General features: G+C 46.0%; 1 protein-coding gene across 1 annotated transcript in view; it reads right to left on the bottom strand.

Annotated features, from left to right (window-relative positions):
* Positions 1–1,285: 1,285 nt before the first annotated feature.
* Positions 1,286–25,845, bottom strand: part of LOC115458875 (N-acylethanolamine-hydrolyzing acid amidase-like) — a 181,107-nt gene continuing 156,547 nt past the window's right edge. Inside the window, 5 exon segments of the mRNA XM_030188713.1 lie at positions 1,286–1,369; positions 8,912–8,978; positions 11,861–11,923; positions 19,918–19,996; positions 19,999–20,089. Coding sequence (XP_030044573.1) covers positions 1,337–1,369; positions 8,912–8,978; positions 11,861–11,923; positions 19,918–19,996; positions 19,999–20,089 — 333 coding nt within the window. The 3' untranslated portion in view covers positions 1,286–1,336.

Genomic DNA, 25,845 nt, shown 5'->3' with positions numbered 1-25,845 from the left:
CCCCCTGCAGCATACAAATCCAAGCTGGCATGTTTAAAAGTGAGATTAAATTAAAACGCTACTGCAGTACTTCCTAGGCTTCCCCCTGCATCCATAGAAAACTAAAAACAAAAATCGAAATAGGATCGGGAGGGGGCAAGGGTGCTCGTCAGGAGCGTCCTATATGGACGGCCTTGCCCCCCCCCCCCCAGCTACTCCCCGCTTCCCGCCGCTTCCTCCTGCATGAAAAATTGAAATTTTAGCAGCCCCGGTCCCCCTCCCTTCCTGTTCCTTTCTCTCTTCTCTGCCAAAGCTCCACCTCCCGTCATCCTATGCCCCCATGCCCCGCCCCCACAGCCCCCCCCGAGGTCATCTATGCCGCTCCCCCCCTCCACCGGGCCCCCCTCCGCATTACCGGGCCCGCGCAGCACCTCTCATCTCTGTCTGAAGGCACTGCACGGGCAGGAAGATCTGTTCGTTGCCGAGTCTTCATGACGTCTCTCCTTCCCTGGCCTAGGCCCGCCCCCTTCTGACGTAAGTAACTACATAGGTTACTTATGTCAGACGGGGGTGGGCCCAGGTCAGGGAAGGAGAGACGTCATGAAGACTCGGCGACAAACAGATCTTCTTCCTGCCTGTGCAGCGCCTTCAGACAGAGGTGAGAGGCGCTGCGCGGGCCCAGTAATGTGGAGGGAGGGCCCGGTGGAGGGGGGGAGTGGTGGCGACGACCTCAGGGGGGGGTGGGGCGGGGGTGGAGGATGGCGGGAGGCGGCGCTTGGGACAGTACAACGAAGGAAAAGAGGAAGGGAGGGGGGCCGGGGCTGCTAAAATTTGGAGCTTTCTTGCAGGGGGAAGCGGGGAACAGCGGGGACCTCGGGCGGGGGGGGGGGGGGGGGCAAGGCCGTCCATACAGGATGCTCCTGACGAGCGCCTTTGCCCCCTCCCGATCTATTTCGATTTTTGTTTTATTTACTTCTAGTGCAGGGGGAAGCGGGGAGCCACGTGTTTCTGTTGTGTTTTTTTGTTTGTTTTGACGTTTGTGGCATGCGCAGAGCAGCCGGCATAGCGCTTGGCTGCTCTGCGCATGCTTTAGGGGCCGATTACCGACGGGGATTACGAATGTTTAATACATTGTACTTTTCAATACCGCACCGAACGTGTGCGACTTGTTTTTTTGGTGCATTCTACGTTTTTTCAAATTCGTTAGGACTTTTACGTTTTAGTTTTTTTTAACGTTTGATTGATGCATCTGGGCCTCATTGTGGTAATTCTGACTGGTAAGGTATGCCTCCAGGATAGGGTTCAGGAGCACTGGGGTAGAGCAATGGAAACTGTAGACATGCAAACAAAGCAGTACTTACACATTTAAAACAGGTTCCACCGACAAGACCTGCATTTAAAAACAACAAAAAAACATGCTGGGATCTGGTTCAGATGTAACCTCAATCTTTCAACAAACTGACACACAAGATTGTAGTCAAAATAAAATAATGTCACCCTATGTATTTATTTAAAAAAATACACACACAACATATTAATAAATTAATTATATAATACTATGGGCATATTTTATAAATTCCACGATGTGTAATCACACCATAGGTAGTACTTGTACATTACAATTTTATCCTCAATCACGTGCACAGTATATAACATGCTACATGCAGAAAGCCTGGAAACTAATTACCAACATGATTAACAGTAATTTTTCAGGCTGGAGAACTTTGGATGCTTTTCCTCTTTTTAATTGTATTTAATTAAACCGCATTGTAATAGAATGGCAGTACTGGTACCTGCTCCCCACACTGGCTGCCAGCCCACCCAGTCCTGACCCCAAGGGATCATGCTTAGAGATGGAATGTTCTCAGATTGCCTCACTCATTTAACCCTTTACCTCCCATTTGGCAATTAGTCCTAGTCGTAAAATGATTTGACTGATCATTCCCATTCACTCTCCCCCAAACCATTTCTCATTCCCATTAACTTAGTACATCGAGTCTGACTTTAAGCAACAGGCTACATTTTTTACATATTTCTGGCATGGGGATACCCGAGGGGCTGTGTTATGTAAAGCTTTTTTAAGAACGCATTTTGCTCAATGAGATTTGCTATTCCAATATTGTGAACATACTGAATTAGAAGCTCTGGTATGTGTTTTGCCTTTCTCTTCTTTGGCTCTTTTAATAGCGTAATCTATTTGATCTTATTGGTATGCTCTACAATTGCACCTGTCCTCTAGTACCATATCAGAGGGGACAAAATATTGGTGAAATTCTTTTCAAGAAATATGGGGGTCTAGGCAGAACACTCTTGTGGGATCTCATACAGCTTGTGGACAATGTCAGTGGTGCTCAAGTATATTAACTGGTTCTCAATGGATAGATCATCAAACTAAATGATGCAATTCAATCCCAACTATACCCCAACTGCTCAGCCTCCATGGTGATATATATTATTATGTGCCCCTGTAATAAGATCTATATCGGCAAAAGTAAGCTCTCGATAAAGCTGCGCCTTAATGAGTACAAATCTAGAATTCAAACTCATAATTGTGAAGCCCCATTGCCCCAAGTACAAAATAAGTACATGTATATAATATGTAAATACCTTTGATTGTAACCACAGAAAGGCAGTATATCAAGCCCCTTTCCCTCCCTCTCCCTCCCTCCCTTTGGTCCAACATTGGGAATAGGAGAAACATCAACTCATAGACATTTGTTGGAGAGTTGTTGACCAGATATCTGAAGGATGGGAGGGTGATAATTATGAACGCTACTTGAATTACAGAGAACAGTAATGGCTTTTTAAATTGCGCTCAGCAGCTCCTGATAGGTCAAATAAAGAAGTTGAATGGATGATGTTGATCTAGTCCAGCTCTCTAATTGGTGGTTAAAAAACATGTGATTGTGTTCAAAAGGACTGACAGTTGGAAAAAGAAGCCACGGCCATATTATACTGAACCGCAGGAGCAAATCTTTTTGGTCTGTTTTACTGTTGGATAAGAGAGAATAAGCTTGTAGCTAAGTAAATGTTTTTTATAATGTATTTTTGGTATTTTGCTAATTAAAATGTTTTTTCTCTATAGGAGACCAGCCTTTCATACAGCCAAATGATGAAACATGGATTCATGTTGGCATTATATGTCTCCTAGCTATATGAAATTGAGCTCCAAGATAAAATAAGTTAAAATCTGAACCTAAATTATACTCCTTAGGGCCCTGTTTACTAAGATGTGCTAGCGTTTTTAGCACTTGCTAACGCTAGAGACACCCATATATTCTTATGGGTGTCTCTAGCATTAGCACGCGCTAAAAACGCTAGCGTGCCTATAGTGCAGCTTAGTAAACGGCCCTAAGTGATTATGAATCATTACTGCATTTTGCATAAGTACATAAGTGTTGCCATACTGGGAAAGACCAAAGGTCCATCAAGCCCAGCATCCTGTTTCCAACAGTGGCCAATCCAGGTCACAAATACCTGGCAAGATCCCAAAAAAGTACAAAACATTTTATACTGCTTATCCCAGAAATAGTGGATTTTCTCCAAGTCCATTTAATAACGGTCTATGGACGTTTCCTTTAGGAAGCCATCCAAACCTTTTTAAAATTCCGCTAAGCTAGCCGCCTTTACCACATTCTCTGGCAACGAATTCCAGAGTTTAATTACACATTAAGTGAAGAAAATTTTTCTCTGATTCGTTTTAAATTTACTACATTGTAGCTTCATCACATGCCCCCTAGTCCTAGTATTTTTGGAAAGTGTGAACAGACGCTTCACATCTACCCGTTCAACTCCACTCATTATTTTATAGACCTCTATCATATCTCCCCTCAGCCACCTTGTCTCCAAGCTGAAGAGCCCTAGCCGCTTTAGCCTTTCCTCATAGGGAAGTTGTCCCATCCCCTTTATCATTTTCGTCGCCCTTCACTGCACCTTTTCTAATTCCACTATATCCTTTTTGAGATGCGGTGACCAGAATTGAACACAATATTCGAGGTGCAGTCGCACCATGGACCGAAAAAAAGGCATTATAACATCTTCATTTTTGTTTTCCATTCCCTTCCTAATAATACCTAACATTCTATTTGCTTTCTTAGCCACAGCAGCACACTGAGCAGGTTTCAACGTATCATCAACGACGACGCCTAGATCCCTTTCTTGGTCCGTGACTCCTAACGTGGAACTTGCATGACATAGCTATAATTCAGGTTCCTCTTTCCCAAATGCATCACTTTACACTTGCTCACATTAAACGTCATCTGCCATTTAGATGCCCAGTCTCCCAGTCTCGTAAGGTCCTCTTATAATTTTTCACAATCCTCCCGCGATTTAACGACTTTGAATAACTTTGTGTCATCAGCAAATTTAATGACCTCACTAGTTACTCCCATCTCTAGGTCATTTATAAATATGTTAAAAAGCAGCGGTCCCAGCAAAGACCCTGGGGAACCCCACTAACTATCCTTCTCCATTGAGAATACTGACCATTTAACCCTACTCTCTGTTTTCTATCTTTTAACCAGTTTTTAATCCACAATAGGACACTACCTCCTATCCCATGACTCTCCAATTTCCTCTCGAGTCTTTCATGAGGTACTTTGTCAAACGCCTTCTGAAAATCCAGATACACAATATCAACCGGCTCACCTTTATCCACGTTTGTTCACCCCTTCAAAGAAATGTAATAGATTGGTGAGGCAAGATTTCCCTTCACTAAATCCATGTTGACTTTGTCTCATTAATCAATGCTTTTGAATATGCTCTGCAATTTTGTTCTTAATAATAGTCTCTACCATTTTGCCCGGCACCGACGTCAGACTCACCGGTCTATAAATTTCCCGAATCTCCTCTGGAGCCTTTTTTAAAAATCGGCGTTACATTGGCCACCCTCCAATCTTCTGGTACCATGCTCGATTTTAAGGATAAATTACACATTACTAACAGTAGCTCCGCAAGCTCATTTTGTAATATATGTTTTTTTTAAAATACAGATCGATGACGAATGATAATTTGCCCTGACGCTATGGAGCTGCACTGTGGGCTGAATATTCTAATTTTCTGATAAATCCCAGCATAACATAAAAATTTTAATCACTTGGGGGAAGAGTTTGTACTCATTAGAATACTGGCATATATCCTATATGTGAACATGTGTTACTTATTAATTAGGAGTTTTTTTACTGTCTTTTTGAAGACATTTTCCCAATACGCTGCCTATGTGCAATTGTATAACTATGCACATGTGTGTGATGGTGTGCAGTTTGCAGGCGGGTATACACGGGGGAGGGGGGTCTCTGGGCAGAGCACAGGCAGGGCGCACATTTCCGCAGATAACTTATTGAATGATATGAATTATAGAAGTATCTCCTGAAAAGCTAAAGAGATTAGGGCTCTTCAGCTTAGAGAACAGACTGTTGAGAGGAGAAATGATAGAGATCTATAAAATCCTGAAAAGATTGTTTAGGCTTTCAAAAATTACAAAGGCTAGGGGACACTCCATGAAGTTACACAAGAGAACATTGAAAACAAACAGGAGGCAGTTAAGTGCTCCCACATTAATTATTTGCAGTTGCCATGCGCTAATGACATTAGCACACGACCTGCAAAAAAAAATAATCAAAAGCGCCCTGTTTTATGATACGCTAGAAATGAGTTTAGCGTGTGGGAAAGCCACGGGTTAGGACATGCTAAGCTCATTTCATAGCACATCTTAGTAAAAGGGCCCCTTAGGCTGTAAAGCTCTCTAAAGAAAATATCTACTGTACCTGATTGTAACTCACCTTGAGCTATAATTGTAAAAGTCATGGGCTAAATTTCTTTCAACCCCCCCCCCCTTAAGTGAATAAAGAGGCATGTTTTCAAAGCACTTAGTGTTCCAAAGTTCCATAGAAACCTATGGAACTTTGGAAGGCTAAGTGCTTTGAAAATATGCCTCAAAGTGACTTATCTGATTCAAGATAACCACATAGACTTTGATCCTGGGGAACTGGGTTCGATTCCCACTGCAGGCACAGGCAGCTCCTTGTAACTCTGGGCAAGTCACTTAACCCTCCATTGCCCCAGGTACAAATAAGTACCTGTATATGTAAGCCGCCATTGAGCCTGCCATGAGTGGGAAAGCGCGGGGTACAAATGTAATAATTTAAAAAAAAAAAGTCATTCAATTACCTTTACAAGGATCTTTCAGAAATCCATAACCTGGACTGTATACTGTCAGAGACAGGATGCTGAGCTCAATAGATTTTTGTCTAACACAGTCTGGCTTTCCTTATGTCCTTAGTCTCTCCAAATATTATTCCTTAATTTCTTAACCTATTGCTATTGCACAACTCAAACAAAATTGTTTCAAATGAAAAACTGTCTTCAGTGGGGCACAAAACAGATACACACTACTCCCCTCAAACCTCTATCCAATACTTCAGTCACGGTCTAGGTATCTGAATCTTTGAATAAGATGCATTAAACGGATCCGCCTACAGCTCTGTAGTCAGGCTTCAGTCAATATTCAACAGGGTTTAAGTGGGCAGGAGACACTCCTACTCATTGAAACCCTGCTCAACGAGCTGACCCTGGATATTGTGACATGGTGCCCCCTGGGAATTCACCCACCTCTTTCCACAGATCTCCCAGATGTTGGTCTGGGCAGCATCTCTGACTGAGAGTGAGCTTACCTTTAAGAGAAAGGCTGCTTAGACTGTCAGGCTCTAGAATGTTCTAAAAATGCTCTTCATTCAAAATCACCAAAACAAACACAGTTCTATATGTCTTCCTTTTCAAACACTGATTCTAGTTAATCATGGTTCAACAATGTATTCCTGTTCTATCAGAGTAAACATAGGACACTCTTCCTTCACTCCACAATGGAATGCTTTTGTTCCATGCAAATAATAAGGCTCCTGCCATTCCCCCACTTCCTTAGGGATTTTACATACTATTATCTCTGATCATGGGGGCTATTTTTAGAGCACTGTTTGGAACAGTGCGGGGCTTTCACTCATCTGCCCATAAGTTCCTGGTCCCGCTTTCCCCACCCCTTTTTCCTGAGAGAGACACTGATCCATGCCATGTTTTCCTGTCTGCTCAACCTTCCTTCTTGTGTCCCCATGGAACTTGTAGCCTGTCACAATATGCAGGCAGCACTTAACTGCACAGTGCCTCTGAATATTCCCCCTGACCACTGCAGCACTGTGCGTTATTGATGGGGTGGTCCATGGGTGGAGTTGAAGAGTAGCCAGCAGTTATGCAGGCACTGGACATATTTAGTGCCGAAGGTCACATAGCTAAGCGGGCAGATATTCCCAGAATAGCCTGCTCAGGTTCCATATGCTGTAATTGACCTCAAAGTGTCCCTCAGTTTGGAAATGAGACGGCTGAGGGGAGATATGATTGAGGTCTACAAAATCCTAAATGGTGTAGAATGAGTAAAAGTGAATCCATTTTTCACTCTTTCAAAAAGTACAAAGACCAGGGGACACTCAATGAAATTACATGGAAATACTTTTAAAACAAATAGGAGGAAATATTTTTTCACTCAAAGAATAGTTAAGCTCTGGAACTTGATGCAGGAGGATGTAGTAACAGTGATTAGCATATCTGGGTTTAAACACGGTTTGGACAAGCTCCTGGAGGAAACGCCCATAGTCTGTTATTGAGATGGACATGGGGGAAGCTATTTATGCCTGCTTAGCTATGTGAGCGCTGGCACCTGCGTAACTTCCAGGCCAGCAGCTGATCCACATATTCAATGATGCTGCCCAGGCATGGCCCCAGCACTGAACATTCAGGATAGATTTTTATTTATTTATTTATTACATTTGTTTCCCACATTTTCCCACCTATTTGCGGGCTCAGTGTGGCTTACAATACATTATGAATTATGGAAATACAGTTTGTTACATTGCGATTATGGGTTACATTGTGAAGAGTTATGGAAGACAAAGTCAAGTCAATCATCTTTGGGGCGTAGAAACTATGGGATGTGACATAGGGGGAATGATAAGGTGATCGAATAATAGCAAGAGAGCGTTAGGGTATTGCAATTTTATCTGTGGGTAGATTTTTGAGTGGGAGAGAATATGGGGAAAGAGAGTTTAGAAGAGAATATCTTGATACATTGTGTTGGTGTGCATGGAATTCATGTGTTTTGATCCTTGCAGTAAGTTTTTTCAAAGAGATAGGTCTTCAATCGTTTACGGAAGTCGGTTAGTTCATAGATCGTTTTCAGGTTGTGTGGTAGTGTATTCCAGAGTTGCGTGCTCATGTAGGAGAAGGTTGATGCATGTAGTACTTTGTACTTTATGCCTTTGCACTTAGGGAAGTGGAGGTTGAGGAAAGTTCGGGATGATCCTTTGGCATTTCTGGGTGGCAGGTCTATTAAGTCAGACATGTATGCAGGGGCTTCACCGTGAATGATTTTGTGAACTAACGTGCATACTTTAAAGGTGATACGTTCCTTGAGTGGGAGCCAGTGTAGTTTCTCACGTAAGGGTGTTGCACGTTCGTATTTTGGTTTTCCGAAGATGAGTCTGGCTGCTGTGTTCTGGGCTGTTTGAAGTTTTCTCAATATTTGTTCTTTGCAGCCTGCGTATAGTGAGTTGCAGTAGTCCAGATGGCTGATTACGAGTGATTGCACTAGGCTGCGGAAGACAGATCTTGGAAAGAATGGTTTTATTCTTTTCAGTTTCCACATGAAGTAGAACATCTTTTTTGTTGTGTTGTTCGCGTGAGTCTCAAGTGTTAGGTGTCGGTCAATTGTGACTCCAAGGATTTTTAAATTTTCTGATATTGGCAGGTTTAGTTTAGGTGTGTTGATAGCGGTAAATTTGGTAGATTCAGCATGCAGTCAGTGGTTTTAAAATCATTGACTGCCACAGACTGAATATCAGAGGAGCTGTTTCTATCTGAGACAGGTTTTATTTTCTTTCACATATACCTTATAAAGGGTATCGTTATTAATATTTTTTTGTCCAGTGGCATTCAGGGCCTTGATGGCTGGAGTTCTGTAAACATAAAAAGCAAAATGTCAGCTTTACAAAAAGTTATGACCTTTCAAGTTTCACTTAGAAGGGTAAAACGTCATGGTTAGTTTGATTACTACAATTTTAGAGGCCCTCTTTACCAAAGAATTTTTCCATTTTATGGCTATGGGGAAAATGCATGAAGCACAAATCTCTAATTGGGCGCCTGGGATTACTTACATCTTAAGCGTTCAGAAAAATGGCACTTACACACATAGCCACCCTAAGCACTATTCTATAAGGGCATGCTTGTGCTATAATGTGCAATTGCTAGGGGAAAGGGGATGGGATGTGATATACTGCCTTTCTGTGGTTACAATCAAAGCGGTTTGTACATAATATGTACAGGTACTTACTTTGTACCTGGGGCAACAGACGGCTAAGTCACAAGGAGCTGCAGTGGAAATCGAACCCTATTTCCCCTGGTTCCCAGGCCCCTCCGCACTAACGATGGGTGTTCCTCCAGATTACAAATATAAATTAATATAAAAAAGTGCTCTAATCAAAGAATAAAGTATAAAAGTCATCAACCAGCTTGTGATTCCTGTACTCTCATACAGGTTTGGAATTGTCAATTGACCTCAAAAGATTGGATATACAAACAAGAAAACTCCTCTGTGCTCATTAGGTAGTCTATAAGAATCAGTGTATGCCAAGACTGTACATTCCTAGAGCTAAAAGAGGAATGGGCCTTATAGTAATAAAAAAAATAAGAGCGGAGGAGTAGCCTAATGGTTAGTGCAGTGGATTGAGAACTTGAGGAAACTGGGTTCAATTTTTATTGTGGCTCCTTGTGACCCTGGGTAGATCACTTAACCCTCTACTGCTCGAGGTACAAAGCTTAGATTTGTGAGTTCACTATCTTTCTACTATTTTCATAGCATGCTTAAGTACCGGTGTTCTCTGAATCCTATTGGCTATATCTGTCTAGCTATGAAGCCAGTGGAAGCCAATAAAAACTGTTTCCACTGGACATGCCAGTCCAGGTATGGCTACATTGCACACAAGGTCCAAAATTAGAGACAAAAATTAAATCTAAAGTGTTTCACTGAATATGGGTAGGTGAGCAAATAATTCAATGATAATCAAGATTGTCCAAGCACAATAAAACACAAAAGACTTTTCCTGTTTTGTGGGGCATTAAAGTCCCTAAAAACAAATAAATCCTCATACAACTGCAGATCTGAAATCAACCCAACCGATTCAGCTCCACTGGAGTAGCCCCCATGCTCTGGAATTTACACCCAGAGGGGGCTATGTAAAACTTGAGACTACCTCTACTTCAGGAAGCAGGTGAAAGCCTGGCTCTTCTCTCAAGCCTTTAATATGTAGGGTGACTGACAATATACCCATTCTACACCTAGGCTAGCTTGCTACACACAGGTTACTTCCTGTTCCGGGGCAGAGGGAGCTGCAGCGAACGAGCGAAGTTAGCGAACTCGGAGCCGACAGGCGCGCGCTGCGGCACCCCCCCCCCAGCGGCGTGCACCCGGGGGGGGGGGGTGTCATTTTGCAGGGGGGGGGGCGCATCGGCGATCCGCCCCGGGTGTGATCCAGGCTAGGAACGCCACTGATGCCTCATGTATTATGCCTTCCTTGGATCTATGGTTGATTTTCCTTGTACAATGGAGAAAACTTAATAAACAGGTTTAAACATAAACACCACAGCTTTCCAGATTCCTTCCATGCAAAAGGGTAATAAAATAAAGATCACTTCCCTGGGATTACTGTTAACTATCACATGTTCCTGACATTATAAAGAATTAAAGATTAATATTTTGCTTTATCAGTTAAACATCTCATTACCACAGCTTACAAACATTACAACAGTCCCACCTACTTCCAATTTTAATCGGTGCCAATTAAGGTCAATAATTGGTTATCAGCACCCAATTATTGACATTAAGTGGCTCATTAGGCAATTAATTTGCATGCACATCTTGGGAGTGTGCTCAAATTTTGGCACACAATTCTAGGCACCATATATAGAATCCGAGGGTCAATGCACACTGCAGTATTCTACCTCTTTTGGCGTGGTAAATAGTGCCATTACAGTACTAAATTTTGCTGAATTTTTAAATCAGGGGACATGGCATGGATAGGGAGTGGCCTGGAAGCATTTAGCAAGGTAGCGTGTTATATTCTTTAACTGTGCATTAACCAGGTAGCGGAATATAACACGCTACCTTGCTAATTAAACTCTGGAATTTGTTGCCAGAGAATGTGGTAAAAGCAGTTAGCTTAACGGGGTTAAAAAAGGTTGGATAGCTTCCTAAAAGAAAAGTCCATAGCCATTATTAAAATGGACTTGGGGAAAATCCATTGCTTATTTCTAGGATAAGCAGCATAAAATATGTTGTACTGTTTTGGGATCTTGCCAGATATTTGTGACTTGGATTGGCCACTGGACTTGATGGACCTTTGGTCTGTCCCAGTATGGCAGACCCTACTAAATAGAAGTGATATGTGCTCCCACATTAGTTCTCTGCAGGTAATGTACACTAATGGTATCATATAACCTGCAAAACAATACAGGGCATGTCCTGAAATGGCCGTGTTAAATCTGGGCTCAGCACGCTGTAAAATCCTGTACTACAATGCATTTAGCTCAGATTCTAGCGCACATTATAAAAGGCTCTCATAACATTTTGCTGTGAGCAGGACACTGTAAAATCTCCCAAATATCATAAAATATTTCAGTGATATTATGGAGAAAGAAAAACAATAACAAAAGAAGAAAAATGAAGGCAATAGAGAACGTAAGTATGAAAGAATACAACTTTGGTTGAAGACAAGGTGTAAAGAAATTCTAGTGTTTTTTTTTTTTTTTTTTTTAGCATTGAAGTAAATCTATCTAAACATACCGTCGGTCATCCAAGGGAGGTGGTGATGTCCAATGGTCATAATTTGTCTCAACAAGAAACCACCTGCGTACAGAATCATACGGAATAACTGTAGGTTATAACTTATACTGCCATGAATAAGCCTCATTTTCCTTTCTTATAAGAAACAAACCTTGGTTTACTCAACAGTGACATCATTTGTGGTACTTTCCACTGCAAGGGCAAAGAGGTACACAAGAAAATCTGAATTTGGCATCAGGTGTTTCTTTGTCATGCTTTCTATTTTCAATGTAGGCCTCTTAGTAGGTCGTGATACCTTTTCAAAGGAGCAGCAATAAGGTAAAATTATGTATCATACCTGATAATTTTCTTTCCATTAATCATAGCTGATCAATCCATAGACTGGTGGGTTGTGTCCATCTACCAGCAGGTGGAGATAGAGAGCAATCCTTTTGCCTCCCTATATGTGGGTCATGTGCTGCCGGAAACTCCTCAGTATGTCGATATCAAAGCTCCATCCGCAGGACTCAGCACTTAGAGAATTACACCCACGAAGGGACACTCTGCCCAGCTCACCACCGCCGAAACGGGGGAGGGGAATAAACCCAGCTCATCCCCACACAAGTGGGGGAGGGGAATCCGTCCAGCTCATCCCCGTGGAGCGGGGGAGGGACACCACACCCGCCGATGCGGGGGGATCTGGCTTATCCTGCAACCGCAAACCGCGGGAGGAGCTGACTGACCCTAACACCGCCGAGGCGGGAGGGGTACAAGGCTGCCCTACAGCCGCACGAAGCGGGAGGGAGTGCCGGCAGAATTTATGTCTCAATCCAGCCCCGTAAAACGGAGGGGAGAGGAATGCAGCAGCTCACTGTTACACAAACTCGTCTCAACTCTTGAAGAATCCAAGTGACAGAAGAACTTGAACACGAAGTCCTCCTGAAGTAACTGAAGGCTAAACTTGAACCTAAAATTCAACCAGAATATAACAGTACAGATATCTGGGAGGGGCTATGGATTGATCAGCTATGATTAATGGAAAGAAAATTATCAGTATGATACATAATTTTACCTTCCATATCATCAAGCTGATCAATCCATAGACTGGTGGGATGTACCGAAGCAGTACTCACCCAGGGCGGGACATAGAAATCCCTGACCGCAACACTGACGCTCCAAACCGGGCCTCCGCCCGAGCAGCCACAGTCAAGCGGTAATGCCTGGCAAAGGTATGGGCCGAAGCCCAAGATGCCGCCTTGCAAATCTCCCTAAACCGCTGCAATGGCTTCCTTGCCCATCTTGCCACTGTAGGCTTAGAAGCCTGCAGACCCTTACGAGGGACCTGAAACAGGACAAACAGATGATCCGATTTCCGGAAATCATTGGTCACTTCCAAGTATCTGATGATGACTCGTCTCACATCCAGAAATTGAGAGCAGAGTATTCCTCTGGGTAGACCTCCCTACGAAAGGAAGGGAGACAGAGCTGCTGAATCACATGGAAGCGAAAAACACTCTTGGGCAGGAAGGAAGGCACTGTGCGAATAGTCACTCCTGCCTCAGTAAACTGCAGAAAAAGCTCTCGACATGAGAGTGCCTGGAGCTCGGAAACTCTTCTGGCTGAAGTGATAGCCACCAAAAAGACTGCTTTCAACGTCAGGTCTTTCAGAGATGCCCTCGACAAGGGTTCAAAAGGCGGCTTCTGCAATGCTCTTAGCACCAGGTTAAGATTCCACGCAGGCACCACTGAGCGCAGAGGAGGGCGCAGGTGATTAACTCCCTTGAGAAAGCGCACCACATCTGGCTGCGAAGCCAGGGAAGCACCCTTCAGGCGGCCCCTGAAGCAAGCCAGAGCCGCTACCTGAACTTTCAGGGAACTGAGCGACAGGCCTTTGTCCAGACCTTCTTGCAGGAACGCCAACACTGAAGAAATTGGGAGCAGTGAAGGGAGAAAGTGAGCCTGCTTCACACCACGCTGCAAAGATACGCCAAGCCCTGGCGTAAGCAGTAGAAGTAGAGCGCTTCCTCGCTCTCAGCACAGTGGCGATGACCTTGTCTGAGAAGCCCTTCTTCCTCAGACGCTGCCGCTCAATAGCCAGGCCGGAAGACCAAAGGGGGAGGGATCCTCCATCACCACGGGACCCTGATGTAACAGGCCCTGCTCCACTGGCAGCCGCAGAGGATCGCCGACTGAGAGCCTGATCAAGTCCACATACCAGGGACATCTGGGCCAATCCGGACCACCGGGATTACCCTGCCGGGATGCTTTGCCACCCGGTCTAGCACCCTGCCCAACATGGGCCAGGGCGGGCACACATAGAGAAGGTCTTGTGTCGGCCACTGTTGGAGAAGAGCATCTACTCCCAGGGATCGAGGGTCCCGTCCTCTGCTGAACAAGCGCGGCACTTGGCAAATGGCCGATGACGCCATCAGATCCAGGCTCGGCTGGCCCCAGCGCTTCGTGATGTCCAAGAACGCCTGAGCAGATAGCTGCCGCTGTCCGGGCTCCAAAGTATGGCGACTGAGAAAGTCCGCCTTAACATTCATGACTCCGGCAAAGTGGGCCGCTGAAAGCTGCTCCAGGTTCGCTTCCGCCCACTGGCATAGATTCATAGCCTCCTTGGCTAGAGGGGCGCTCTTGGTACCTCCCTGGCGGATGTAGGGTTACCATTTGTCCGGATTTCCCCGGACATGTCCTCTTTTTGAGGGCGCTGTCGGGAGTCCGGGCGGATTTCTTCGTTTGCTGGCTTTGTCCGGGTTTTCTCCGAGTCCTCCGCTCCTCCTCCTGACTTTCAGTCTCCTCCCCTCGTCCGACGTGCAGCGTCCGTGCGTGATGACGTACACGCCCCAATCAGCTGATTAGTTGATCGATCCGCCCTCCCGTTCTCAGTCCTCCTGCACGTACGAGTCAACTAGTAGTGCCTGCTGCAGCCACGAGGTAAATTTGTTTTTTGTCCGAGTTGTGTGGGTCTGGGTGAGGGTCGGACAGACTGAGCCACTTTCTTGATGTAGCGCTTACTTCACTTAGTTGGCAGGCTGCTGCCTGCCATGCAGTCGCGGTAGTGTAGGGATTCGGGGAAGTAATAAAACCGGAGATAGTAGTTGTTCAAGTAGAAGAAAAACTGGGGCCCGTCTGGGGGGGGGGGGGGGGGAGACCAGAATGGAACTGGCTGGGTAATTCAATTGGTATCTCTCTCCCCGTTGGTTAAAATAAATCCTCCTGTTCTCGATTTTCATTTGGATTGGAACAAAGGTGCACAAATGTCCGGCAGCTTCTCTGTGCTATCTTTTTCAACTCTCCAGGGCTTCCTTACCGTTCCTCTCCTCATCTATCTGTACAAGTGGTATCCTCCGTCCCTATCATGCTGGCTGGGTTTTTTTTCTTTTTCTGTGAAACGTTTATTGCCCAATGTTGTTTCTCTTAAAAGTGCCCCCGGCCATGCGGAACTAATCATCTTGTTGTGGGTTGCAGGTGACTTGTTATTCTGTGTCTCCAGCCTTTTAAGTGCTTGTCTAACTTGCCTGCCTACAACGGGAGCGGAATATACAGAAAAAAAGATTAGAAAGGCTACAAAGGTTTGTTTAACTTCTCTCTTTCCTTAAAAGACAAGGGTGTTAACCACTGCAATGCTGAGGTAATAAAAAAGAAAACCCCAGTTTTATTACATCCAGTAGTGCTGTAATCACTAACCAGCCTTATGATCTAAAAAAAATGTGTATGTCGATGCTTGTGACCCTCTGATGTGGAAAGGAGGGGAAGGGGGTCATCATAATACAAATGGAATAAGAAGGCTCTCTGGATCTATTCTTTCAGTTAAAGCTGAAGATTCCGATCAAGTTTAAGGTGATAGTGAGTTATATGAACCTTTCCTCTGCTTTTGCGTGCTGGGTAAAGTGGCAACACTGAAGTCTTAATAGGGGGCGGGGCAAGGGGCGGGGTATGGGCGGGGTGGGGCGGGGAAGAGGTGTGTCAATGGGCGGGGCATGTGTCCTCTTTTTTCTTAGGGCAAATATGGTAACCCTAGGCGGATGACATAGGCCACAGCCGTGGCATTGTCCGACAGGACCCGTACAGGCTTCAACACCAGTACCGGGATGAACTCCAATACCACCAACCGAATGGTTCTGAGTTCCAGGAGGTTGATAGACCACTTGCCTCTGCAGGAGACCAGAGCCCCTGCGCTGTCCTTCCCAAGCAGCGGGCTCCCCAGCCCATCAAAGAGGCGTCTGTCATGACGACAATCCACTCCGGGGTCACCAGAGGCATTCCTGCAGACAACTTGTCTGTCTGCGTCCACCAGCTCAGCGCCTTGCGCACTGCTGGGTCCAAGGGAAGGCGCACAGCATAATCCTCCGACATCGGAGTCCAGCGCAGCAGCAGAGATTGTTGTAGTGGTCTCATATGAGCCCTGGCCCAGGGCACTACTTCCATCGTGGCCGTCATAGAGCCCAACAGCTGCACGTAGTCCCAAGCCCGAATAGGAGAGGCTACTAGGAACTAGTCCACCTGAGCCTGAAGCTTGACAATCCGATTGTCTGGCAGGAACACTCTGCCCACTTGGGTGTCGAATCGAACTCCCAGATACTCCAGGGACTGAGTCGGGCGCAGCTGGCTCTTCTTCCAGTTGATGATCCATCCCCGGGAGCTCAAAAGAGCAACTACCCCGGTCCACAGCTTTGCCGCACTCTGCATAAGAGGGGCTCGGATCAACCAGTCGTCCAGATAAGGATGGACTTGTACTCCTTCCTTTCGCAGGAAGGCCGCTATGACCACCATTACTTTGAAAAGGTCCGCGGAGCAGTAGCCAACCCGAAAGGGAGGGCTCTGAACTGGAAGTGTCGTCCCAGGACTGCAAAACGCAGAAGCGTTGGTGAGGAGGCCAGATGGGAATATGCCGGTACGCTTCCTTGATGTCCAAGGAAGCCAAGAACTCTCCTGCCTTCACTGCCGCTATAACAGAGCGGAGAGTCTCCATGCGAAAGTGCCGCACTTTCAAGGCCCGATTGACCCCTTTGAGGTCGAGGATAGGCCGGACAGAACCTCCTTTCTTTGGTACCACAAAGTAAATGGAGTAACGTCCCTTGCCAAGCTGACTTTCTGGCACCGGAACGACCGCACCCAGGCGGATCAGGTGTCCAAGGTCTGCTGCACTGCCACAGCTTTGACCGGAGACTTGCAGGGAGAGAGTACAAACCCGTCTCTAAAGGGTCGGCAGAACTCTAGCTTGTAGCCGTCTCTGATGACTTCCAGCACCCAAGCGTCTGAAGTTATTGTGGTCCACTCACCAGAAACGAGGACAGCCGTCCTCCAATCTGCACTGGGGCGTGGACCAAGGCCCCGTCATTGGGCACGAGACCCTGGGGGAGGACCGGAGGGAGCACCTCCGGGACGGCGGTCTCTGCGAAATGAATGCTGCTTGGGGGAGAAATTCCTCTTGAAGGAAGAGGGGGCAGAGGAGCCCGGCCTGCCCGGGCGGTACCGACGGGCTTCCTGAAACCGTCCTCTGGAGGTACCGGAACGAGTACTAGCCCGAGCCCTGACCTCTGGTAACTTCTTGCCCTTAGACGTGCCGAGATCGGTCACGATTTTGTCCAGCTCGACCCCAAGAGCAGCTTGCCTTTAAAAGGCAATCTAGCCAGGCGGGATTTAGAGGCGTGGTCAGCAGACCAATGTTTCAGCCAAAGCCACCGCCGCGCAGAGACTGTCTGAGCCATACCTTTAGCTGAGGCTCTCAAGACATCATACAGTAAGTCTGCCAAATAGGCTAGGCCCGATTCCAGGGCCGGCCAATCAGCCCTCAAGGAATGATCCGAGGGGGAAGCCCGCTGCACCATAGTCAGGCACGCCCTGGCCACATAGGGAACCGCAAACCGAGGTCTGCAAACTTAAAGCAGACGCCTCAAGGACGACCTTAAGGCCGCCTCCAATCTTCTGTCTTGGGCGTCCTTTAGGGCCGTGCCACCTTCCACCGGCAAAGCCGTTTTCTTAGTCACCGCAGTGATTAAAGAATCCACGGTAGGCCACAGATAGGCCTCACGTTCACTTTCAGGCAAAGGATAGAGGCGGGACATAGCCCTAGCCACTTTGAGGCTCGCTTCCGGGACATCCCCTTGAGCCGAAATTAAGGTGTGCATGGCATCATGCACGTGGAAGGTTCTAGGCGGGCGTTTCGTCCCCAGCATAATGGCAGAGCCAACAGGGGCTGAGGGAGAGACGTCCTCCGGAGAGGAAATCTTCAAAATGCCCATGGCCTGCACTAACAGGTTGGGCAAATCCTCTGAGCTAAAAAGCCGCGCTGCAGAGGGGTCATCCGCTCCAACCGAGCGGGGATCCGTCTCCTCCAAGGAATCCGCAAAGGACCGTTGGGAGAACTCAGATACGCTGCCCTCATCTACATCGGAGGAGACAAGGTCCTCCAAGGCCTGGGAATCAACCCGAGAGCGTTTACCTCCGGGGACCTCACCTCTTTACCAAAAGAGGGAGCAGGGGCAGCGTTTTGCATAAGAAAAGCCTGATGCAGCAGCAAAACAAACTCGGGGGAGAAACCCCCCAGACTGTGCACTTCCGCAGTCCTGGGCTACAGCCCTAGACGCACCCTCAAACCGCGCTCGCAAGAGCGGGGGAGAGACATGCTGCGCATCCAAATGGCGTCCGGCGCGACACCTCCGCGAAGGAACCGCGCGGGAAAAAACGGCGCTTAACTTTAGCCGCTTTGGTGCCGTCGCCCAAATTAAGGGCGTCCATGGCATTAATGTCTCCCTCAAGGGCGGCCCACGAAGAAGCCGTCCGAGCCGCGTGGCCGGGCCCAAGATGGCGGAGGCGAGCAGCGGGGGATGGGCGTTTATGGCGTGAAAAACCGCCACGCCGGAGGAAGGACCGGGACACTCATCGGTCACGAAACTGTCACCCAACAAGGGCGAATCAGACTTTAAGAGCCCCGCATCCCCTCTTGAAGCGCCTAAGCGATCCGGGGAGCGACTCTTTGCGCCCTCGCCCTCCGCACCATATGCCACGTGGAGATCAATCGGGGAACCCCCTGCCCGCTATAAAAAGGTAAAAATTACCTGCTTTCCGCTCCGAGCTGTAACGACCTGGTGTCCCAGTGAGTAGCTGCAATAAACGTTTAAATAAACGTCGAAATAAACGCCTTTAAGGACGTTCAAAATTTTTTTTTTTTTTTAACGGAGCCAGCGGGAGGGGGGAGAAAAGGAGGGACCTGGCGCCACCAGGTTTGCACTTGCTCAAGAAGAGCCCTCAACCCCAGGCACTCAACAAACCTAAAAATTAGGCTTGGAGGCCTAGCCAGAGCTGCTGCTGTGTGTGACCACCACCTGCTGAGATAGAGAACATACTGGGGAGTTTCCGGCAGCACATGACCACATATAGGGAGGCAAAAGGATTGCTCTCTATCTCCACCTGCTGGTAGATGGACACAACCCACCAGTCTATGGATTGATCAGCTTGATGATATGGAAGGTTATACTTTCAACAGCATACAGGATTCCTCTTCAGAAAGGACCTCTGTGGTTTTGAAAGACGCATGTACAATATCTTTGTTGCTGCTCCTTTTAAAAACTATGAAAACCTACAAAGATTTCCACTTTCTCCAACACCAATATGGCTACTAGAACCGCAATAATTTTTGGTAGGGATAAGAATGTCCAGAAAAGACATCATCTTGGCGCAGATCGTAAAATATCACTTTATAAGGTTTTCAGCTTCATTTGTTGTTTTTGTGTTGTTCGTGATTATTTGGTCGCACTGTCATGTATACTATTATGTATGTAATTTTTCCCCCATCTACAAATCTAGGTGGGTAACAATTCTTAAAATAAAATAATATGCATTAAACTTCTTATGTTTTAAAACGACCATGTTGTGAAAATGTCAGTTTTTCAAATTCACCCACTCAATTATTCAACAAGTTTAAAGTACTATAGTATGCAAATCCAACACAGACATTTTTTTAATAAGATCTGCTTATCAAGTGATTTGTATTCATTATCCTGATATAATCTTCCCTGCCACCTATTTCCCTAACCATTTCTCTCAGCCAGAATGACTCATTTTTGACTCACTCTTCATTCAAGGAGTCAAGCTGCCAGATGTCTGCAGGTCCACTTCTGTCTCTTGTTATTACCACACCCTCGTTAGCAAGACACCTCCTATGATGTAGTACACACCAGCAATGATAGGGGTCTTGGCCAGTTGCAGAACAGCAGACTCAAAATCTTCAGCCTCCATTAACGTCTACTCCAAAACAAGACAATAGTAGTCAATTTATCCGACAACATTTCCAGTTAAAGAAGCAATTAAAAGCCAAGGATGTTGTGTGTCAACAAACACAGCTCAAGATACCATGCTGTAAGTCACATTTTTAAGGCTTAAGTTATTGATTCTTATACATTCAAAGACACTTAAAATTTCTAGTGGAAATATTATTGATTCGACAAACAAAAGGATTTAGTGAAATACAGAACATGACAGTAGTTATGGCATCGTAACATTAAAATTAACAAGATATCATCACTACAAAAGTCAGGAAAACTCCTACCACAAGAGATAAACATTTTCCTAAAATTGTTATCCTGCCTCAGGGGTACTCAAAGGGGTCCAGTTCAGTTTTCAGGATATCCCTAATGATATGCATGAGAGAGATTTGCACATAATGGAGCTGACAGGCATGCAAATCCCTCTCGTGTATATTCATTAGGGATATCCTGAAAACTGAACTGGACCCCTTGAGTACCCCTGAGGCAAGATAACAATTTTAGGAAATGTTTATCTTCTTGTGGTAGGAGTTTTCCTGACTTTTGTAGTGAGGTATCTTGTAATTTTATGTTACGATGCCATACTACTGTCATGTCATGTACTGGCCTGTGGACTCCTATGGCTGGTTGGAGTACCCCTGTCCTACTGAATCTACACAAGCAATGAGGCCATTTGAGCCGACATTAATCTTTGCGTTAATGTCATTCTCTACTCTCATCTCTCCCTCACTTCCACAATGATACATTCTCTCATAGGTTCATTATTTTTTTTTCAATATGTGATTGTTTCCACAAATACTACTAGAATTCTCTCATCAAAGTAAGAACTTTGGGAAGGGGTGGTATATCAAGACTTAATAAACTAAATATTTCCAATTTAAATCTTTCACTCTTTGTCTGAAAATTCTCATGTTTTTTGTACAATGATCCAGAGGATAGAAGCTAGACATTTCTTTTTAGCTTTCTATACAACAGATGTCAGATTCGGATACGGTACTTAGAAAACCCTGTAGCATCCATCCATTAACAAGGTAGCAAGTCCTCATATTTAGTGTGAGGGATACACCGAGGCATTACCAGATGCAACATTACACTAAGAACGAGAATGAAAACTGAACATGGGTGGGAGATGGCCAGTGTAAAGGCTTACTTGGACACAAATGAAGGAGAATGCCCCTCCCACCAGGACATCCTACTGTAGTTGCCATGTTAGTCCACTTGGAAATGTGGAAATAGAGATGACACAAACAAGCTGTAAGGGAAGCCTTTTAATGGTCTAACTTAACATATCTTTGACAAGCCTTCCCTCTCTTCATTGAAAATAACCCAATGAAAAGAGGATAAGGCCCTAAAGCTTGTGAAATATATATCTAGGCCAATAAAAAGGCATCACCCTACGACCTGTTTGTTGACCCTTATTTCCACATATTTAATAAGATATGCTTCCCAATATCCAAAGAGACTTAAAGGTTTAGCAGTCGTTGCTAAATCATATAAATCCCCTGTCTCCCTCACTGTATCCTAACCAAACAGATAGCAGCAATATTCAGTCAGTATCCATATAGCTAAGCAGTTTAATTTAGGTCAGAAAGAAAGCTGTCCTAAATAAAACCTTTTGACTATAGGGATAGTGGACTGAATATATATGGCGAAACAGAGGGTTTTCAAACCTGTGAATTCTATTACAATGTTCATGCAGTATATTCTCTTGTTTTGGCCAGCAGGAGGTGTTTGTTCTCGGTTGTAAAAGCTGTTGCAAGAGAAAGCTGCTTTCTTTTCAGTTTAAACCCTGAGAGAAGGCACCTGCAGTTCCATTGTCCAGATACTTTCAAACTTGGTGCTCTGGGCTCTGAATAGCCCTGGAATTCAAATACAGTCAGGAGATATTGGAGTTTCCCCAGTCTCAGATAGGGAGTGAGAAAGTAAACATCTCTGCCCTGAGCCCTGTTCAAGGACTGTGAACAGTATTTTTCTGAAACTCCCCAGGTGCCGCCCAGGTAGTGACAGAGTGTTTAGATAGTTTTAATATTTATCCTTATTCAGTTAACTGTTATTGCTTGCTGTTTTTCCATCTGGTTTATATCGTTCACTGTTCTATTTTCTGAAAATAAACCCATTAGTTTATTAGCTCTGTTGTCCTGGACTGACTAAGAATCCTGGTGGTTTGTGTTTTGGGTCTGTGGGTGCTTTCTAGGAACTGTGGGACTCCTGAAGAGGGTGGCTCCAATATCTTAGGAATCACTGGGGAATAACTTGCAGGTGGGAGCCTCGCCTAGAGGCAAGTGGAGGAACCCAGCAGGCGGGTGGAAGGGCATGCCAGTGTACAAGCACGTGCCCAGGTGCTCTACACTGAACAGTGCTGGGACAGACCCTCCAGGTGGCTGCAGGGTAACCCCAGGTGGGTGCTAGGCATTCCATGACACCATGTAATTGCTAGAGGTCAGCAACATGGAGAATAATTAGCTGATAAATGTCTTTCTATTAGTCCTTCCCACTATTCCAAAACTTGTGAATAATTGTGTCCAATCAATCAGCAGATGGAGATAGAGAATGAAAACTGAACTGTCACACATCTCTCTTGCAACCAGTCCAGCTGCTCAGTATATACGTAGACAGGCAGTAACGATAAACTCTGAATCAGTATTTATGTGGACAAGCAGTATGGATAAACTCAGAATAAACACAATAACTTTAAAACAACTCACTAACCTAACACTAACCAGATGAGCAAATATGTGTAGATCTCTCTTATCTCTGGACAACTTGCAGAGAACAAGAGACATGTAGGAAGCACCATACAAAGTGATAGTCATATTTGACCAATTACTTTACACCAGGGGTTCTCAAATGTTTTTGGTGCACGGCACCCCCCCCCCCGACCACATGGGTCTCCGCAGCATCCCCCCGTCCACATAGGTCTCTGCAGCACCCCCCCCCCCCGACCACATGGGTCTCCGCACCCCCACACACGAGTCTCCCTTTCCCTGTAGCCCCCTCCTCTCACACCAGCACACTTGTCTCCCTGCAGCCCCCTCCTCTCACAGCAGCATACCTCTGCCTCCCTGAAGCCCTCTCCACTCACATCAGCACACTTCTGCCTCCCTGCAGCCCCCTTCTCTCACACCAGCACATCTCTGCCTTTTCTAAATCCAGTATCACTCGCTACCTTCCTTCTGCAGGTCCAGGATCGCTGCCCCTTTCTTCTCCTTCTGCTACCATCACTAGTGCTTGCAACTTATATTTTCGGGCCATCTGTGATTCACACAGGCACTCCAGGGCCTTCTCAGTCTGCCGTGTATGGCCATCTCTGATGCAACTTCCTGTTGTAAGGGCTGGACGTGGCAGAGGGTAGTTCCCGCAGTGCCTGTGTGAATCGTGGACGGAACAAAGATGTAAGCTGCAAGCACTCCAGTGGCGGAAGGAGAAGAAGCAGGAAGCAACAGATGCCGGACCTATGGGAGGGAAACGTAGGGAACAATGTACTACGGCCCCCTGAGAGTTTGCTGCGGCGCACAGTCTGGAACCGCTGCTTTACACTGACTAAACATCTCAGAATTCTCAGGCGGGCCTCTGAAATGGTGGGAAGGAATAATGGAAAAAATTATCAGGTAAGACTTAATTTCTCCTTCCATTATATAGCTTCCCATTATTCCAGAACATGGGGGATGTTCAAAAGCAATCCCTAGAGTGGGTGGGATCCTGGTGCCGCCGCCCTGAGGATCGAAGCCCTAGAATTGGCTTCTGAGCATGCCGCAACATCCACCCTGTAGTGCTTGGCAAACAAAAAATGCAGCAGCGACCACATCGCTGCTTTGCAAATAAACGCTGGAAACAGTAAGGTAGTCTCTGCCCAGGATGTCACTGTACACCATATAAAATGAGCCCACAATGTCTGAGGAGCCTGCTTCCCTGCAAGCAAATAAACTGATGCAATAATCTCCTTCAGCATCTAGCAATTCTGGGCTTAGAAGCCATGAGGCCAAGCCTCTGTTTTCCAAAAAGCACAGTCTATCAAATTTGCGAAACTCATTAGTGACTTCCAGATATCTAATGAGGAGTATGCACATCGAGAAGCTTCAAGGAAAATACTGAGCCTCTTTGTCCTCTTTGTGAAAGGACAGAGGCGCCATAGATTGGCTAAGATGAAATGCAGATACCACTTTCAGAAGAAAGGAAGGCACCATGCACAGGGAGACCCCCGCCTCTGAAAAGTGGAGAAAGGGATCCCAAAAAGAAAGAGCCTGAAGCTCTGAACTCCTATATGCTGATGCAACCACCACCAAGAACACTATTTTTAGCGTAAGATCTATCAAAGAAGTTTTCTGGAGTGGCTGAAAAGGAGGCTTCTGAAGAGCCAGAAGAACTAAATTAAGGTTCCACTCTGAACATGGTGTAGGAAAGGGAGGTTGCAAGTGGCCTGCTCCCCAAAAGAATTGAACAATATCTGGGTGTGCTGCAAGAGATGTCTTCTGTAGTTGGCCCCTGAAAACAGCCAAAACCACAACCTGAACTTTTAGAGAACCAAATGCCAATCCCTTCTGAGACCTACTTGCAGAAACGCTAGAGTAGATCTGAGTAGAGAAGAAAGGAAGTCCACACTCAGAACACCAGCCCTTGCATGTCCACCATACCCTCACATACACCACAGAAGCAGAGTGTTTCCTAGCCTGAACCAACATAGCAATAACCAAATCAGAATCTTTTCATGTCAACTGAGCCCTTTCAATGGCCAAGCCAAGGCCAAAGGGGCACGGATCCTCCATGAGCAGTGGACCTTGTTTCAGTAAGTCATATACCTACGGAAGATGGAGAGGATCCCTGTCCAGCAGTTGAATCAGGTCCACATACCACAGCCTCCACAGCCAATCCAGGGCTACAAGGTTTATTCGACCCTGGTGCAATGCGATCCTTTTTAACACAAGGTCTATCATGGGCCAAGGAGGGAAGACATACAGTAGATGTGTCTCCAGCCACTGCTGCAGTAGGGCATCAATCCCCACTGAGTCTGGTTCTTGGGCATTTTGGTATTCTTTTTGTCGCTATCAACTCTAGAAGCAGAGAACCCCATCGGTCCACTATCAGCTGAAAATTCTAGCTGGATATTTCCCATTCTCCGACAAGCAGGCTGCTTCTTCTCACATGTGGGTCAGCGTCCACGGCGGCCCCAGGAACGGAAGATTTTCCAGCAAAATCTAAAAAGCTTTATGACAGCACGTAGGATGCGGGGCGGACGCACTGCTCATGCACGGCCATCTTCCCGCCCGCGCACATCCGTTCCCGCCTCAGTTTTTTCTTTTCTGCGGTGGAGGGTGGCTGCTTGTCGGTCCCTCTCCCTCAGGTCCCAGGAAAAACTTAGGTGCCTTTCGCGTGCTATTTGCCGCTTTTTTCTTGTTTTACATCGTCTTTTTTCTTTTTTCCAGTTATAAAAAAAAGGAAACCCTCTTTTTCCTTAGTTTTTGCCCTTGGTAAGTTCCTTTTGTTTCCGTTGTGGCCTTTTTTGGGCCGCTGGGCCACGGTACTCCCTTTTTGTGCACTAAGTTGGCACAATCGAGCCATTTGACTTCGCCGCCCGCGATTTATTCGCTAATGTCATCGAAGCCTTCCAGTGGCTTCAAGAAGTGTGCCCGCACTCCTGGTGCATCTAGTGCCTTGGGGCCTTGTGTCTCAGCTTGAAAAAGCAGACACAGGTGTCGAGAAGAGCTCTTCAGGACCGTCTTTTCAGAGCTCCGACTGATT

Source organism: Microcaecilia unicolor, unplaced genomic scaffold, assembly GCF_901765095.1.
Source record: "Microcaecilia unicolor unplaced genomic scaffold, aMicUni1.1, whole genome shotgun sequence".
Taxonomy (NCBI): domain Eukaryota; kingdom Metazoa; phylum Chordata; class Amphibia; order Gymnophiona; family Siphonopidae; genus Microcaecilia; species Microcaecilia unicolor.
The sequence above is the reverse complement of the archived record's forward strand: the minus strand, read 5'-3'. Positions and strand labels throughout refer to the sequence as shown.